Consider the following 14817-nt stretch of genomic DNA (forward strand, 5'->3'; position numbering starts at 1 on the left):
TTCATCCATCCATCCATCCATCCATCCACCCACATATCCATCCATCCATCCATCCATAAATCTATCTCTCTATCTCTATCTATCCATCCATCCATCCATCCATCCATCCACCTACCTACCCCATCCATCCATCCATCCATCCATCCATCCATCCATCCATCCATCCATCCATCCATCTATCTATCTATCTATCTATCTATCTATCTATCTATCTATCTATCTATCTATCTACCTACCTACCCACCCCCCATTCATCCATCCATCATCCATCTATCCATCCATCCATCTATCTACCTACCTACCCACCCCCCCATCCACCCATCCATCCATCCATCCACCCATCCACGCATCCACGCATCCACCTATCTATCTATCTATCTATCTATCTATCTATCTATCTATCTATCTATCTATCTATCTATCTGTCTGTCTGTCTGTCTGTCTGTCTGTCTGTCTGTCTGTCTGTCTGTCTGTCTGTCTGTCTGTCTGTCTGTCTGTCCGTCCACCTATCTACCTACCCATCCATCCGTCCGTCCGTCTGTCTGTCTGTCTATCATTCTATCAATCATTCTATCCATCTATCTATAATATGTTATGATATATTTCCTCCAAAGTACAACACAATATTAGGGAAATACTGTGAAAAATGTACTCGCTCTGTTAATCATCACTTGATATATATGAATGTGCATGTTCAATAATAATCAAAGTGTCCATTCATATACTTTTGAAATGCAAATACACTAATTTATCCCCAATATCCTAAAATAATATAAACCAAATCACTTATATGACATACAGGTTGTTTGGATTCCACATGCATCAATATATAAAGTCGTATATGTATCATATATACAACACATATTCAAAAATATTGCAAAAAACAGAGAATGTTAAGCATTAGAGTTACAAATATGTGGATATGTTTAAATATAAAGGCTATAATTATATATGCATGTTCATAAACTGTCATGTATACAATTATCATACATTCATAAAAGTACTAAAGCCTAATACGGTGGGAAAATGTGTACAAAAGCTGACTATTCATGTATATTTTCAACATTTAATCATTTAAAATCAGTGTACACCCCATGCAGCTTAAACTAGGTGTTTGCTTTTTTAAAAATGACGTGCATTAATTTTGTGTTCAATTGTTGAATGTTTAATCCACCGGGATTAAAGCAACCCCCGGGGAATCCCATAATCCACTCTGCTCCATTTAGCTTGATCCGAGCAGACTGAGATTGTGGTCACAGCATGTTATAAAGCACTTCTCACGCCGACAGTGAACATGAGACACGCACTTTCTCTAGAGAAAATCACATTAATGTGCTGCACCGTCATGACAGAATCTGTGCATTAAGAATCACTCAGTGCTCGTGCTGGAGCTGCGTACAGCGGAGGAAGAAGGATGTAGAAAATGCTTAAAACGTTCTTTCAAAATGTAAACGGATGGATTGTTCAGCTTTTTTCTACTGTATAAAAGTCTATAACGTCCTGTGCTGTAAAATGTTGTAGACCTCTTTCAGCATTGATTTGTATATCTCAGCAGTGGTTAGCAGCACTGTGGCCTCACAGCAAGAATTGAATTGAGTTTTATTTGACGGATTTTAGACAAGCTGTACAGAAACACAAGTATCCCATACATTTTGAAATAAAAACTGTGGAGGATAAAACACAATAAAGCCCTGAGCTTGTTTCCATTGCGGTCCTCGCTGTTAAATAAAACAAAGTATGGCTACAAAATACAGATGATGCATAAAACAAACAGTACCTCCACCTCCACAAAACAAGATACATTCATTCATTCATTCATTTTTCTTTTTGGCTTAGTCCCTCTATTAATTAGGTGTCCACAGCGGAATGAACCATCAACTTACCCAGCATATGTTTTATGCAGTGGATGGCCTTCCAGCTGCAACAATATTCACAATCAAGTAAGATATAGAATAAATCATCCTCGTCCACCATGCTAGCTAATTATTCTCATCAAACAACCATCTTTTGATTGCTTTTTTGAACCTCCTTAAGTCTTTTATTTCCTTGAAGGTCGCTGGTTCGAGTCCCAGCTGGGCCAGTTGTTCTCCTCGTGTTCCTCCACAGTCCAAACACATGCGCTATAGGGGAATTGATGAACTAAGTTGGCCGTAGTGTATGAGTGTGTGTGAATGAGTGTATGTGGGTGTTTCCCAGTACTGGGTTGCAGCTAGAAGGGCATCCGCTGTGTAAAACATAGGCTGGATAAATTGGCGGTTCATTGCACTGTGGTGACCCCTGATGAATAAAGGGACTAACCTGAAGGAAAATGAAATTAAATATTTCAATTTATTATTGATTTATTTTAGGTTGGGTTAATATTACTTTAACTTTTTAATACATGTTTTTTCGGAAATGTAGATTTTTTTTCTGTTCTGTATACTGTATATAATCTATACATTTTTGGAAGTTTTGTTTTTTGTTTCTAATGAAAATATCCATTTAGCATTTTCATGTTAAAAATTGTTTTGTTCTTGAAATTTTATTTGCTAAAGTTTTCCTTAAAACAAGCCAAAAAATAAATAAACAACCTTTTTTATCCCTAAAAACAAGACACTCATTTTTTTACTCATCTTCTAGATTTAAGAATGTTTGACCATTTCGACTAAAAACAGGATAAAAACTAAATGTTTTTTTGTTGTGGGAGTCCAGGGGCGTAGTGGACATTTTAAAAGTGGGGAACCGCTGAATGAGATCCAAGATGTCATGATGATTTTATTATGAATCACCTGTTTCTAAATGTTCTGTCTCTAAGTGAGGGAGACGTATTCTTCCCAACCACCCCACCCCGGAGCCTATTGCCTTGTTTTCTATTTGGACAATTTGTCTAAAAAAAATCCCATTTTTTTGCATAAACTTAATGTCTCGTTTTCAATTTCTCCTCCTCCTCTTGTCAATAATCCTTTATTTGTCTTTACACTGAAGAAAATGGTTCATTGCAACAAAGCTCTCACAGCAGCAAAAAAATTGCTGGTCAACCGCTGGAATCCTCCTCATACCATGGACAGACGAACCTGGACTGTTTATTTGTTGGACATTCTCTCGATGGAACTCTCAACTTCCTGTATGGTGCTAATATGAAAACTGTCAGTATATGGCGTTCAGCCTTTGATGTTGTGTCATCCTTTTTGAAGTCTTTGTAAAATTCCTTTGTAAAATTATTTGATTTGTTTATTTATTTATTTATTTATTATTATTATTATTATTATTATTTTATACTTTTGAAGTCTACCAGGGGTGGGATGGGTGGGAGTGGGTTTTAAATATACAATTGTTTTTTTTTCTGTTTTATATTGTTTCCTGAAAAACTCAATAAAAAGTTGTTAACAAAAAAAAGGAAAATGGTTCATTGCAAATTGTTGCAAGCAATTTATTCTAGCTGAATTTAAACAAACAAGTGAAGTTGAACATTACTAAATTTAGTTTGTTTAAACTCCACCTATACAAAATGGTTTGCAACCACTCACCTTAAAAAAAAATTCGCAAATCTAATGAATCATTTTTTTATTGTAGCCTAGACATTAGGAAAGTTTGTATATTTTGTCTTAAAACAAGCTGGTTTTTGTTTATTTTCACTTCTAAAAACAAGATGACAATGTTAAATGCCTTCTAGATTTAAGAATGTTTAAACATTTCGTCTAATTCCTCTTTTAAAATGTATTGCCTCTTTCTCTATTTCTCCTTTTGTTTTGTTTTCATTAAAGAAGTTAAAATGAAATGGGGTTTTTTTTCTAAAAAAAGCTGCATTTCAGTTTTTTCACAAGACAATTGTATTTGTCCTCTAGACATTTCGAATAAAATTCTCATTTTTGCAGTGTGAGTAAATTTATTCTCCTTTTCTCCTCCTCTTCAATGATGACCAGTGATTTTAATGGGCCTGTAGGAGCTTCATCAGGTTGATCTGCTGCTGCTGCTGAAAGCCTGTTCCTTTATGCATATCCATGCAGTGTTTTTTCAGGGTCAGTTGGCGCAGGATGCCTCATTCTCGTTCTCCTTCTCCTGTTTTGTTTTCATTAAAAAGTTAAAATTAAATGATTTTTATCTTCTTAAAACAAGACAATTGTACTCGTCTTCTATAGATTTAAGAATGTTTGGAAATTTCGACTATAAGCAAGACAAAAACTCTTTATTTGCAGTGTGAATCTTCATTTATTGTCTCTGTTTTTATTTCTCCTCCTCTTGTCTTGTTTTTTTATTAAAAAAGGGTTCAAACTAAGTTAGTTTTTCCACAAAAGAAGCTAAATTATGAAATAAAGACAACTATTTTTAACCTTAACAAAACCTTTTTGGCAGTGTGAATCTACACAGAAGTTTAAAGTTAAAATGAAGTGAATTTTCCCTTAAAACAAGCAATTTTATTTGTTCTTTTATACAATTTTTAACTTCTGAAAACAAGACTTCCTAATTATCTTTAAGTTTTAAAAATGTTTGGACATTTTGACTAAAAGCAAGACAAAAACTCACTCATGTGTAGTGTGAGTATACATTATTGCCTCATTCTCTATTTCTCCTCTTGTTTTCAGAAAAAAAAGGTTGAAATTAAATGGGGTTTTGCTTTAAACAAGCAAAATGTGTGTTTTACCCCTGAAAACAAGACAACAATTGTACTTGTCTTCTAGATTTAAGAATGTTTGGACATTTTGACTAAAAGCAAAACAAAAACTCACTTTTTTGTATTGTGAGCCCAAATGTATTGTCTCATTCTCTATTTCTCCTTTTGTTTTCATTAAAAAGGTTAAAATTAACTAACTAATAATTATTATAATAATTAATTAAGTTTTTCTTTAAAACAAACTAAATGTGTCTTTTCTTTATAACAATTGTGCTTGTCTTCTATCTATTTAAGAATGTTTGGATATTTTGACTAAAACTCTTGTGTTTTGCAGTGTGAGTAAATTCAATCTCCATTTCTCCTCCTCTTCAATGATGACCAGTGATTTTAATGGGCCTGTAGGAGCTTCATGGTTGATCTGCTGTTTCTGAAAGCCTCTTCTTTCATGCACATGCAGTGTTTTTCTGTCTGTTGTGTGTTTTTGGGGTTAGTTGGCGGAAAATACCTCATTCGCAATTTCTTCTTCTCCTGTCTTCATTCATTCATTCTTTTTTTTTGTCGGCTTAGTCCCTTTATTAATCCGGGGTCGCCACAGCGGAATGAACCGCCAACTTATCCAGCAAGTTTTTTTTTTTACGCAGCTGATGCCCTTTCAGCCTCAACCCATCTCTGGGAAACATCCACACACACATTCACACACACACACACACACACACACTCGAACACTCGAACACTACGGACAATTTAGCCTACCCAATTCACCTGTACCGCATGTCTTTGGACTGTGGGGGAAACCGGAGCACCCGGAGGAAACCCATGGAGAACATGCAAACTCCACACAGAAACGCCAACTGAGCCGAGGTTCGAACCAGCGACCTTCTTGCTGTGAGGCGTCAGCACTACCTACTGCGCCACTGCCTCGCCCCCTCTCCTGTCTTGTTTTAGTTAAACATTTTTAAAAATTACATTTTAAAATTAAATGGTTTTTATTTTCTAAACAAGTGATTTACATTTTTTTTTTCTACTTCTGAAAACAAAAAAATATTTTCTCGCCTTCTGTTTAAGAATGTTTGCGCATTTCAACAACAATAAAAAGACAAAAGCTCTATTATTTGTAGTGTGACCCTACATTTATTGCCTCATTCTATTTCTCCTCTTGTCTTGTTTTCTTTAGAAATATTTAAATGAAGCGCTTTCTTTCCTCAAAACAACCAACATTTTGACATTTGGACTTTTTTCACTCTTGAAAATAAGAAAACAATTTTTAATATCTATTTAGACTAAAAACAAGACAAAACCTCTATTATGCCGTGTGAATCTGCACACAAGTTTAAAGTTAAAATAAAGTGAATTTGTCCCTAAAACTATCAATTTCATTTGTTATTAATATATTTCTAACTTCTGAAAACAAGATTATTTTAAATTGTGTTAAAGTTTTAAAAATGTTTGGACATTTTGACTAAAAGCAAGACGAAACTCACTCATTTGTAGTGTGAGTCTAAATGTATTGCCTAGTTCCCTATTTCTCCTCTTGTTTTCATTAAAAGATGTTAAAATGAAGCGGGTTTTCCCTTAAAACAAGCAAAATGTGTCTTGTTCCCCTTTTTTCTTTTTTTTTTACCAGTTGTACTTGTCTTCTAGATTTAAGAATGATTAGATATTTCAACTAAAAACTAGTTTTTTGCAGTGTGAGTAACTGTTTAGCCTCATTCTCCATTTTTCCTCCTCTTCAATGATTTTAATCAGCCTGTAGGAGCTTCATCAGGTTGATCTGCTGCTGCTGAAAGCCTGTTCCTTCATGCAGATTGCTGTGTGTTTTTGGGGTCAGTCGGCAGAAGATGGTTCATTCTACATTTCTCCTTTGTCTTGTCTTATTTCCCTAAAACAAGATTTTTAACTTCTGAAAACAAGACAACAATTTTTACTTGTCTTCTATTTATGTTTGCATTTATTGCTTTCGTCTCTATTTCTCGTCCTCCTCTTGTCTTGTTTTTTATTTAAAAAAAGAAGTGAATTTTTCCTTAAAACTTACAAAATTTTGACATTTTAACCTTTTATCCCTTAATAAAGAATATTTGTACTTATTTCAGCTAAAAACAAGTGAAAAACATATTTTTTTTGCAGTGTGAATCTACACAGAAGTTTAAAGTTAAAATTAAGTGAAATTTTCCTTAAAACAAGCAGTTTCCTTTGTTTTTTTATAGATATTTTTTTACCAAAAACACGACTATTTTAATTGGCTTTTAGATTTAATAATGTTTGGACATTTTGAATAAAAAAAAAAGACAAAAAATCACTTTTTTGGAGTGTGAGCCTAAATGTATTGCCTTGTTCTCCATTTCTTCCCCTCCTGACTTGTTTTCATTAAAAAAGGTTAAAATGAAGTGAGTTTTCCCTTAAGACAAGTGAAATGTCTCCTTTTTACCCTTGAAAACAAGACAACAATTGTACATGTCTTCTAGATTTGAGAATGTTTGGACATTTTGACTAAAACTCTCCTGTTTTGTAATTTACAGCCTCATTCTCCATTTTTCCTCCTCCTCAGTGATTTTAATGGGCCTGTAGGAGCTTCATCAGGTTGATCTGCTGCTTCTGAAAGCTTCTTTCATGCATATTCATGCAGTGTTTTTTTCTGCTGTGTGTTTTTGGGGTCAGTCGCCGGAAGATGGCACATTCTCCATTTCTGCTCTTGTCTTGTCTTATTTCCCTAAACAAGTTATATTGTTTAACTTCTGAAAACAAGACCTCTATTTTTACTAGTCTTCTATTTATATTTGCACATATCGAATATCATAGCAAGACAAAAACTAACTCATTTATAGTGCGAGTCTCCATTTATTGCTTTCGTCTCTATTTCTCGTCCTCCTCTTGTCTTGTTTTTTATTTAAAAAGGTTTAAATGAAGTGAATTTTTCTTTAAAACTAACAACATTTTGACATTTTAACTTTTTTATCCCCTAATAAAGAACATTTTTACTTATTTCGGCTAAAAACAAGTGAAAAACATATTGTTTGCAGAGTGAATCTACACAGAAAATTAAAGTTAAAATTAAGTAAAATTTTCCTTAAAACAAGCAGTTTCCTTTGTTTTTTTATAGATATTTTTAACTAAAAACACGACTATTTCATTTGTATTTTAGATTTAATAATGTTTGGACATTTTGAATAAAAAACAGACAAAAAAAAAATCACTTTTTTGCAGTGTGAGCCTAAATGTATTGCCTTGTTCTCCATTTCTTCTCCTCCTGACTTGTTTTCATTAAAAAGGGTTAAAATGAAATGAGTTTTCCCTTAAGACAAGTGAAATGTCTCCTTTTTACCCTTGAAAACAAGACAACAATTGTGCTTGTCTTCTAGATTTGAGAATGTTTGGATATTTCGACTCAAACTCTCCTGTTTTGTAATTTACAGCCTCATTCTCCATTTCTCCTCCTCTTCAATGATGACCAATGATTTTAATGGGCCTGTAGGAGCTTCATCAGGTTGATCTGCCGCTTCTGAAAGCCTGTTCTTTCATGCATATTCATGCAGTGTTTTTTTCTGCTGTGTGTTTTTGGGGTCAGTCGGCGGAAGATGGCGGTCTGGATGCTGCTGGCAGGCGGAGAGGAGCTGCTCTTCCCCGGGCGGAGGAGCCTGTAGAGCCGCCACATTCAGCCCGGATCACCGCTAACCATCCCGGACCGCGCTTTCTGCTCGGGTATGGACTCTTGCACGGTTTTACCAGGGTACAAACACCTCGGAGACTTTGCGGGGACTTTCATGTTTTTATTCGGCTAGCAGCTAGCGGCTTTCTGCAACACTTCAACGCCCCGAAAACTGCACAAAAATGTCGGATACGAAGGTAAAAGTGGCCGTCCGGGTTCGACCGATGAACCGCAGAGGTAAGAAAGATTAACAATAAATATAAAACGCAATATATTTACAAAAATAAAAGTTTATTAGGTAGAATAAGTTGCCACACTGTTATAAAAAACGCCAGGCTCCACATAAATCCTTCATGTTGTCCAAACGCAAGCCGATTCACTCACTTGAACAGCTTTTACACATTTAAAGTGGATTAAACATGAAATAATTAAGTTGTCCCACAGACATCTCAAGAATTGCGGTTTTAAATAAATAGTTTGTGTAGTAATTTAAGTGTATGGTTCAGATATTGTAATGCATTCCTGTTTTATAGCAACTTTTAAGCAAGTTTTAACAACTTTTATTGTTTGTTTTGGCTTTGCAGAGATTGAGCTCAACACTAAATGTGTGGTTGAGATGGAGGACAATCAGACCGTTCTGCACCCGCCGCCCTCCAATGCAAAAGGAGAAAGCAGGTACAGTTTCTCCCACACCATCATGTTAAGCCTCCTATCAATCTGACATGAGTTTCTGCTTGATCTACATGTGAGCAGTCAGTTTTGAGCTCTCCGCAAATGTCCTGCGTGTGTGTTTCTGCATGATGGTGTTCCGATGCAGAATTTAAGATGTTTTGGGCTCTTGTCAGAAGTACATGCAGGGCCTGTATTTTGGGCGTGCTCATGTGCTGGGGAACTTATTCTGCTGCTGCTGTGAAATTCCTGGACAGGCCTCGTGTTTTCAGCAGTGCTGGAGTTCGAGATGCCGTACAGTCGAGTCTTCATGTTATGCATTGCTGGTGCATTTAGCAAGTCGTGCTCTCAAACTATCATTGGCAGTAACTAGAGAAGGGGTTGCCATAATACGCCTACTCCTATATGGGTCAGAGAGGTTTTGCATGCAATAACTGTGTAATATACTGATTGTTGATTTTTGTTTTGGTGCTTTAATATGGGTCTTGTTTACTTAAGCAGTGTATGAGAAGAGAAATGACTGTCATGCATAATTTGCATAAGCTTCAGTGCAAAAAATGATTTGCTTGCTTGGATTCTTTTGTCTTGTTTTTAGATATTCTTTAAGCATTTTCTAGAATACCAAAAAATATTATATTGTCTTGGTTTTATAAATAAGTCAAAATTAAGTAAGTTTTTTATTAAAGGGTCACGAAACACCAGAACACATGTGTTGAGCTGTTGACAGTGGTATATGTGTCCCACACTGCTAAAAACACTATTAGGACACCTATATTTCACTAAAAAGTGTAAATTGGTTGTTTTTGCGTTATTTCAAGCAAATTCGTACTTCCTGTTTGAAATGAATTTTTGAAGCTGCGTCACGGCCATGAGATAATAGCGTGTATTCCAGCGTGCAGACTGGACGTCTGTGCCAGAGTGAGTCTTATTACATCTTACAGTGTGCTGCATTAATGCATGAGTAAGGCTTGGTTCAAACCAATCAGCGCGCTCTATTGTGCAACTTCATTAATATTCATTACTGTCACAGTGTTTAGACAACAGAGACGCCACGTTGTGTTGGCAAAACAAGCGTTAAGTGTTGCTTTTATAGTTTGCTGCAGTTCAGTTTCGTTTTCATTTTCTCTCTGTGAGAGCTCAGCTGGAGTTACGTGTGGATTAACAGTGTACGCGACGCTCGACAACAATAACTTACGTGTCTAAGGAGGATTATTGTTTACCTGAGAGCTGTTCTCATCTGCAAACGCTGAGATCCGGGGGGTATTCCAGAAAGCTGGGTTAACTTACCATCTGCTAAAACCTAAACTCTCGGTTGATTTACCCAAAACCTGCTTACCGCGAGTATGTTGGTTCCAAAACAGGTGACAAGAGTTAGTTAAATCAACCTCCTGAAGATAACCGCGGGTTAATGCGCGTGCACGGCACACACCTGAAGGCATTTTCAGTAGATCGCCGAATTCACGAGTCACCATAGAAAGTCACGGTGAGAAAAAAAGGGCAACGCACTTTACAGAGGCGAAGCTGGAGGTTTTAAACACAGAGATTACACATCTGCTTCAACGAAGGAAAGAAATATAGAATAAGAAATAGATAAGAAAATAAAAAATAAATAATAAGAAAATTTATTAGTTCATTAAATTACACATGCCACCCTCCATTTTATTGTAATGATAAATTAAACTACTCTTTAACATCCTTTTTGAGTATGTTGTGTAACCATTCATGCATTTATTTTTCTTGCCATTAATTTCTTAAGCCCACAATATGTGTATTGACTAATAAGGCTTATAGAAATTGTAATCTTTCTGGAGCTAGAACTCTGTCCAAAGTCAATTAAACACAGAAACATTCTTGAAAAAGGTAATATTTAATTACTGGAGCTATTTGTTTAACACTCTAGAATATTCTTTCTGACATGCAGCTAATAGAAAGAGGCCTGTCTAACTGCTGTGTCCTATAATAAAGGCTCATCAGTGGTTGAGTTTTTGACTTAAACCACACACTCTGTCACTGTTGTAAGTGATTGTTGTCAGATAGCTTTAGGTTCTTTTTATTTTGCATGTAGACGAAGTTCCTTCTGCCTCAACTAACAAGCAGTGTAAGAATTTTCTGCACTTTTCCATATTTGAATATTACTCTTGGATCACAAAATCTTTTATCTACATATTTAAATTCTAAAGTAGCTGTATAAGGTCCATCTTCAAAGATAAAGTCACATGAGCATCACCTTAAGGTGAGAAATATGAAAAATATGTTACACGTTGAATGGTGTATGTAAAAAATCATTCATTTTATTTCAGGAAATGAAGAAATGAACAGACCAAACTATTTGATTAAACATAGTTTTTTGAGTAATTATATTTTCTAAGCACTCTTCCATCTGTTTTGTCTGCTTGGGTCACTGAGATTTCCTCTGGGTCAGGCTGCAGGTACGTGTCATCAAGGCAGAAAAGGGTATCTTTTGTCCTCCAGCAAGTAACAATGTAGTGCTCAGTAATGATTCTATTTTATAATACAAATATAATAAAAATAAACATTGTGTTAAGCAACATTTGCTTTATAGTTTTTTTTTTTACTATATTTGTGTTATACACTTGAATCACTACTTCCTGAAAATCAGCCATTTAGCCTCAACATAGTGATGAGGTGGGGTGTGTGATGAGCTGGTAAGTGGAAGCAGTAATGAGTTTAATAGTTGAAACACCAAAAGATTAAGGATAGAAAATTAAGTTGTACCTGCACACTTATACTTTGGACACATTTTATATTATCAGTGTCCTTTAGTGACTGATGGAGCTTTAAAATCGGCTGCAATTAATGCACACAATAGCATTTAGAAACCCTGAAAAAAATATTATATTAAAACATGTAGGTGTGTGTGCGTGAATGTATACATAAGAACGACGTCCTACATATTAAATTAAAGATATATTTTCCTACAAAAGACAAAGCTGCCACTTATAATATTATACAGAAAAATGTGAGGGTGCAGAAGGAGAGAAAAAACACAAGATCCGTAAGTTAGATTCGAACTCGCTCCGTTGTGCGCTCCATTGTTCTTTATCGACGCACTGTCCACTACGCTACTCCCGTGCTCTGAATCAGCTGTGTAATGATACGCAGTAATGTATAACCAAGGAACTGTACAAAAGTGTAAAAAGCAGTTCAGTGCCAGGCGTACTGTACAGGAGGTCATGCTGCCACATTGTACAGTTGCTTAAAATGCCCTGACGCGAATACAAAGAGCTGCACTGAATGTTTTTTATGGTAAGTGCAGACCCGCGGTTTGTCACATTTGATTTCAAAAAGGTTTGTTAAATACATTAACTTTATGAATTTGGTTATGAAAAAAACTATGCACTTATAACCCTCTCACAACGAAAAAACTTGTATCTGTGTGTCCACATCCATAAATATTCCCATCAAAAGAGCACGCAATGCTCAGTAAACTCTCTGAAACAGACAAACTCTGAAACATAGCAACTTACTCTCTGAACATAACCTGCTCCGGAGCAGGTTATCTTCAGAGAGTAAGTTGCTATGGCTACTTAACATACCCAGAAGTTACCTCCGATTTTGGAACCAAAGTTGAGGTTATCCACCTACTTACTCTCAAACTTACCCGGGTATGTCACATAACCTGCTTTCTGGAACAGCCCCCCGGATTCGCTTGTAATGTTAGTCTCCTCTTCATAAAGACGCGGCTCTAGTTGCTGGTGATTGTCCTGTCTCTACAGATTTGGTAAGTGAGCGACCAGTGCTCTTTGTTTATTCAGTTTGTTCGTATCGAATTAAGTTAACTATTGCACTGAGTGCAAACATGTTAGCACCGCATTTTGTGACTGGAATAACACACGCGGCTTTCTGACGCTACCTGCCGTGTGCATCTATGTTTCTGGGAAATGCAGAGTTTTTTTTTCTCTCATTCGCCGTGCGGTATCAAACATTGCATGAAAAATACACGCTTAGAGCAGCTCCTCGAATCAAATATCTCGTTTGTCGCGAGGGGCATGAATGAATTCCCTGAATGAAAGAGCCAAACTGCAGTTAAAGTCCACCATTTAATAATTTGGCAAATAATTCGACTACAGATGTCCATGTAGGTTAAACACCATCACTTTCTCCTGTGTGTGTATTTTGACTGAAACTCGCGCGTGCCCAAATAGACACTCCCACACCATCCCACTTTAGTTCCTCCGACACTCCCCCCTAAACAGAGCTGGACACGCCCACTTTTCTGACTTTTTCCAAAGTAGAGGTGTAAAAACACCCTGCTGAAACGAGGGGGTTACATGGCCCTTTAAATTAAGCAAAATAATCGGACAATGGACTATTTCAAAGTGAGCACAAGATTATTTTGCGTGGATATTTGAACTAGAAACAAGACAAAACTCAAAGTAAGTAAAGTAAGTAGTAGTTTGCAGTGATTAAAAGTTAATGGCTCAGTGGTTAGCACTGTGGCCTTACAGCAAGAAGGTCTCTAGATTGAGCCCCGGCTGAGTCAGTTGACATTTCTGTTGGGTGTTGGTGTGGGTTTCCTCCTGGTGCTCTGGTTTCCCCCACAGTCCAAACACATGCACTATAGGGGAATTGGAGAACTAAATTGGCCGTAGTGTATGAGTGTCTGTGTGTTTGTGTTTATGGGTGTTTCCCATTACTGGGTTGCAGCTGGAAGGGCATCCGCTGCGTAAAAACATATGCTGGATAATAATAATAATAATAATTCCTTACATTTATCTAGCTCTTTTCTGGACACTCAAAGCGCTTACACATAGGCGGGAATCTCCTCATCCACCACCAGTGTGCAGCATCCACCTGGATGACACGACGGCAGCTATTTTGCGCCAGACCGCACACCACACACCAGCTGATTGGTGGAGAGGAGACAGTGATGAAGCCAATTGGGATATGGGGAGGGTTAGGAGGCCATGATGGACAGAGGCCAGTGGGCAGATTTGGCCAGGATGCCGGGGTTAAACCCCTACTCTTTTTGAAGGACATCCTGGGATTTTTAACAACCACAGAAAGTCGGGACCTCGGTCTCATCCGAAAGACACAGTAAGAGCAGTATAGTGTCCCTGTCACTATACTGGGACATTAGGACCCACACAGGTCGCAGGTTGAGCGCCCCCTGCTGGCCTCACTAACACCACTTCCGGAGGCAACCTAGCTTTCCCATGTGGTCTCCCATCCCTGCAGCCCTGCTTGGCTTCAGTGGGCGACCATGTGAGATCTGCAGAGAGCTAGCAGCTGGTTGACGGTTCATTCCACTGTGGTGACCGCTGATGAATAGAGACTAAGCCGAAAGAAAATGAAAGAACTTATGCCTCTTAAAATGTCAGCAGTTTGAATGTTTATTAATGTAAACTAAGTTTAATGTAACGGATAGAAAAAGAAACTAGCTAGTACTGTATAATATAGACCAATAGTAGTATCTGTATCGCCAAAAAAACTTGATTTGTCTTTAAAATACATCAGTTTTTCTAAATTCTGAAATATTTAATGCATATTTCAGCATATCTGAAGCCGTAAAGCAGACAGTAAGCTTCTATTTACTCTGCTTTCTATTGTCTTAATGTAATGCCTGCAGACACCAAAATGGGATGCTTCACCTCTGACCCATATATGAGTTGGCTCTATTAATAGCAGAGGTTAGGAAGTTTGGATCGTACAATGGCTGATGTTGATATTTAGGGAACAAAAGCTTGAGTTTTGTGCTGTTGGTGAAGTCTAGCGCTAATAGAAGTGAAAGCTGCACTTGTGTTTATTGCCAGATCGCACTGTAGCAATCAGCTAATGCAGTTCAGCCCGGTTTATCAGCATGACCTGCTACTAATTAAAATTCAGTGAAAATCTGATTTGATTTGTGACAGCAGAATAATAATTTTGCAGGATTCTAGTTTGGCTTTAGTAT

The 14817-nt window shown here is 36.8% G+C and overlaps 2 protein-coding genes across 47 annotated transcripts in view; both read left to right on the forward strand.

Moving 5' to 3' along the window:
- smpd5 (sphingomyelin phosphodiesterase 5) overlaps positions 1-14817 on the forward strand; it is a 706732-nt gene that overhangs the window by 490572 nt on the left and 201343 nt on the right. The gene's annotated exons all lie outside the window — the stretch shown is intronic.
- The window catches only part of kif13a (kinesin family member 13A), a 118579-nt gene continuing 111913 nt past the window's right edge, over positions 8152-14817 (forward strand). For 18 of the 46 annotated variants that reach the window (XR_015512037.1, XM_087287940.1, XM_087287941.1 and 15 more), the window contains exons 1-2: positions 8152-8471; positions 8819-8914. Coding sequence is in view for 28 of the 46 variants with exons in the window: in XM_087287901.1 (XP_087144027.1) it covers positions 8891-8914 (24 nt within the window). In the remaining 18 variants the exon portion in view is untranslated. The remainder of the gene's footprint in view (positions 8472-8818; positions 8915-14817) is intronic. The other 28 variants (XM_087287894.1, XM_087287902.1, XM_087287896.1 and 25 more) reach the window with 3 other exon arrangements.

This window comes from Danio rerio, chromosome 16 (assembly GCF_052040795.2).
Source record: "Danio rerio strain M-AB ecotype USA chromosome 16, GRCz13ab, whole genome shotgun sequence".
Classification (NCBI taxonomy): Eukaryota; Metazoa; Chordata; class Actinopteri; order Cypriniformes; family Danionidae; genus Danio; species Danio rerio.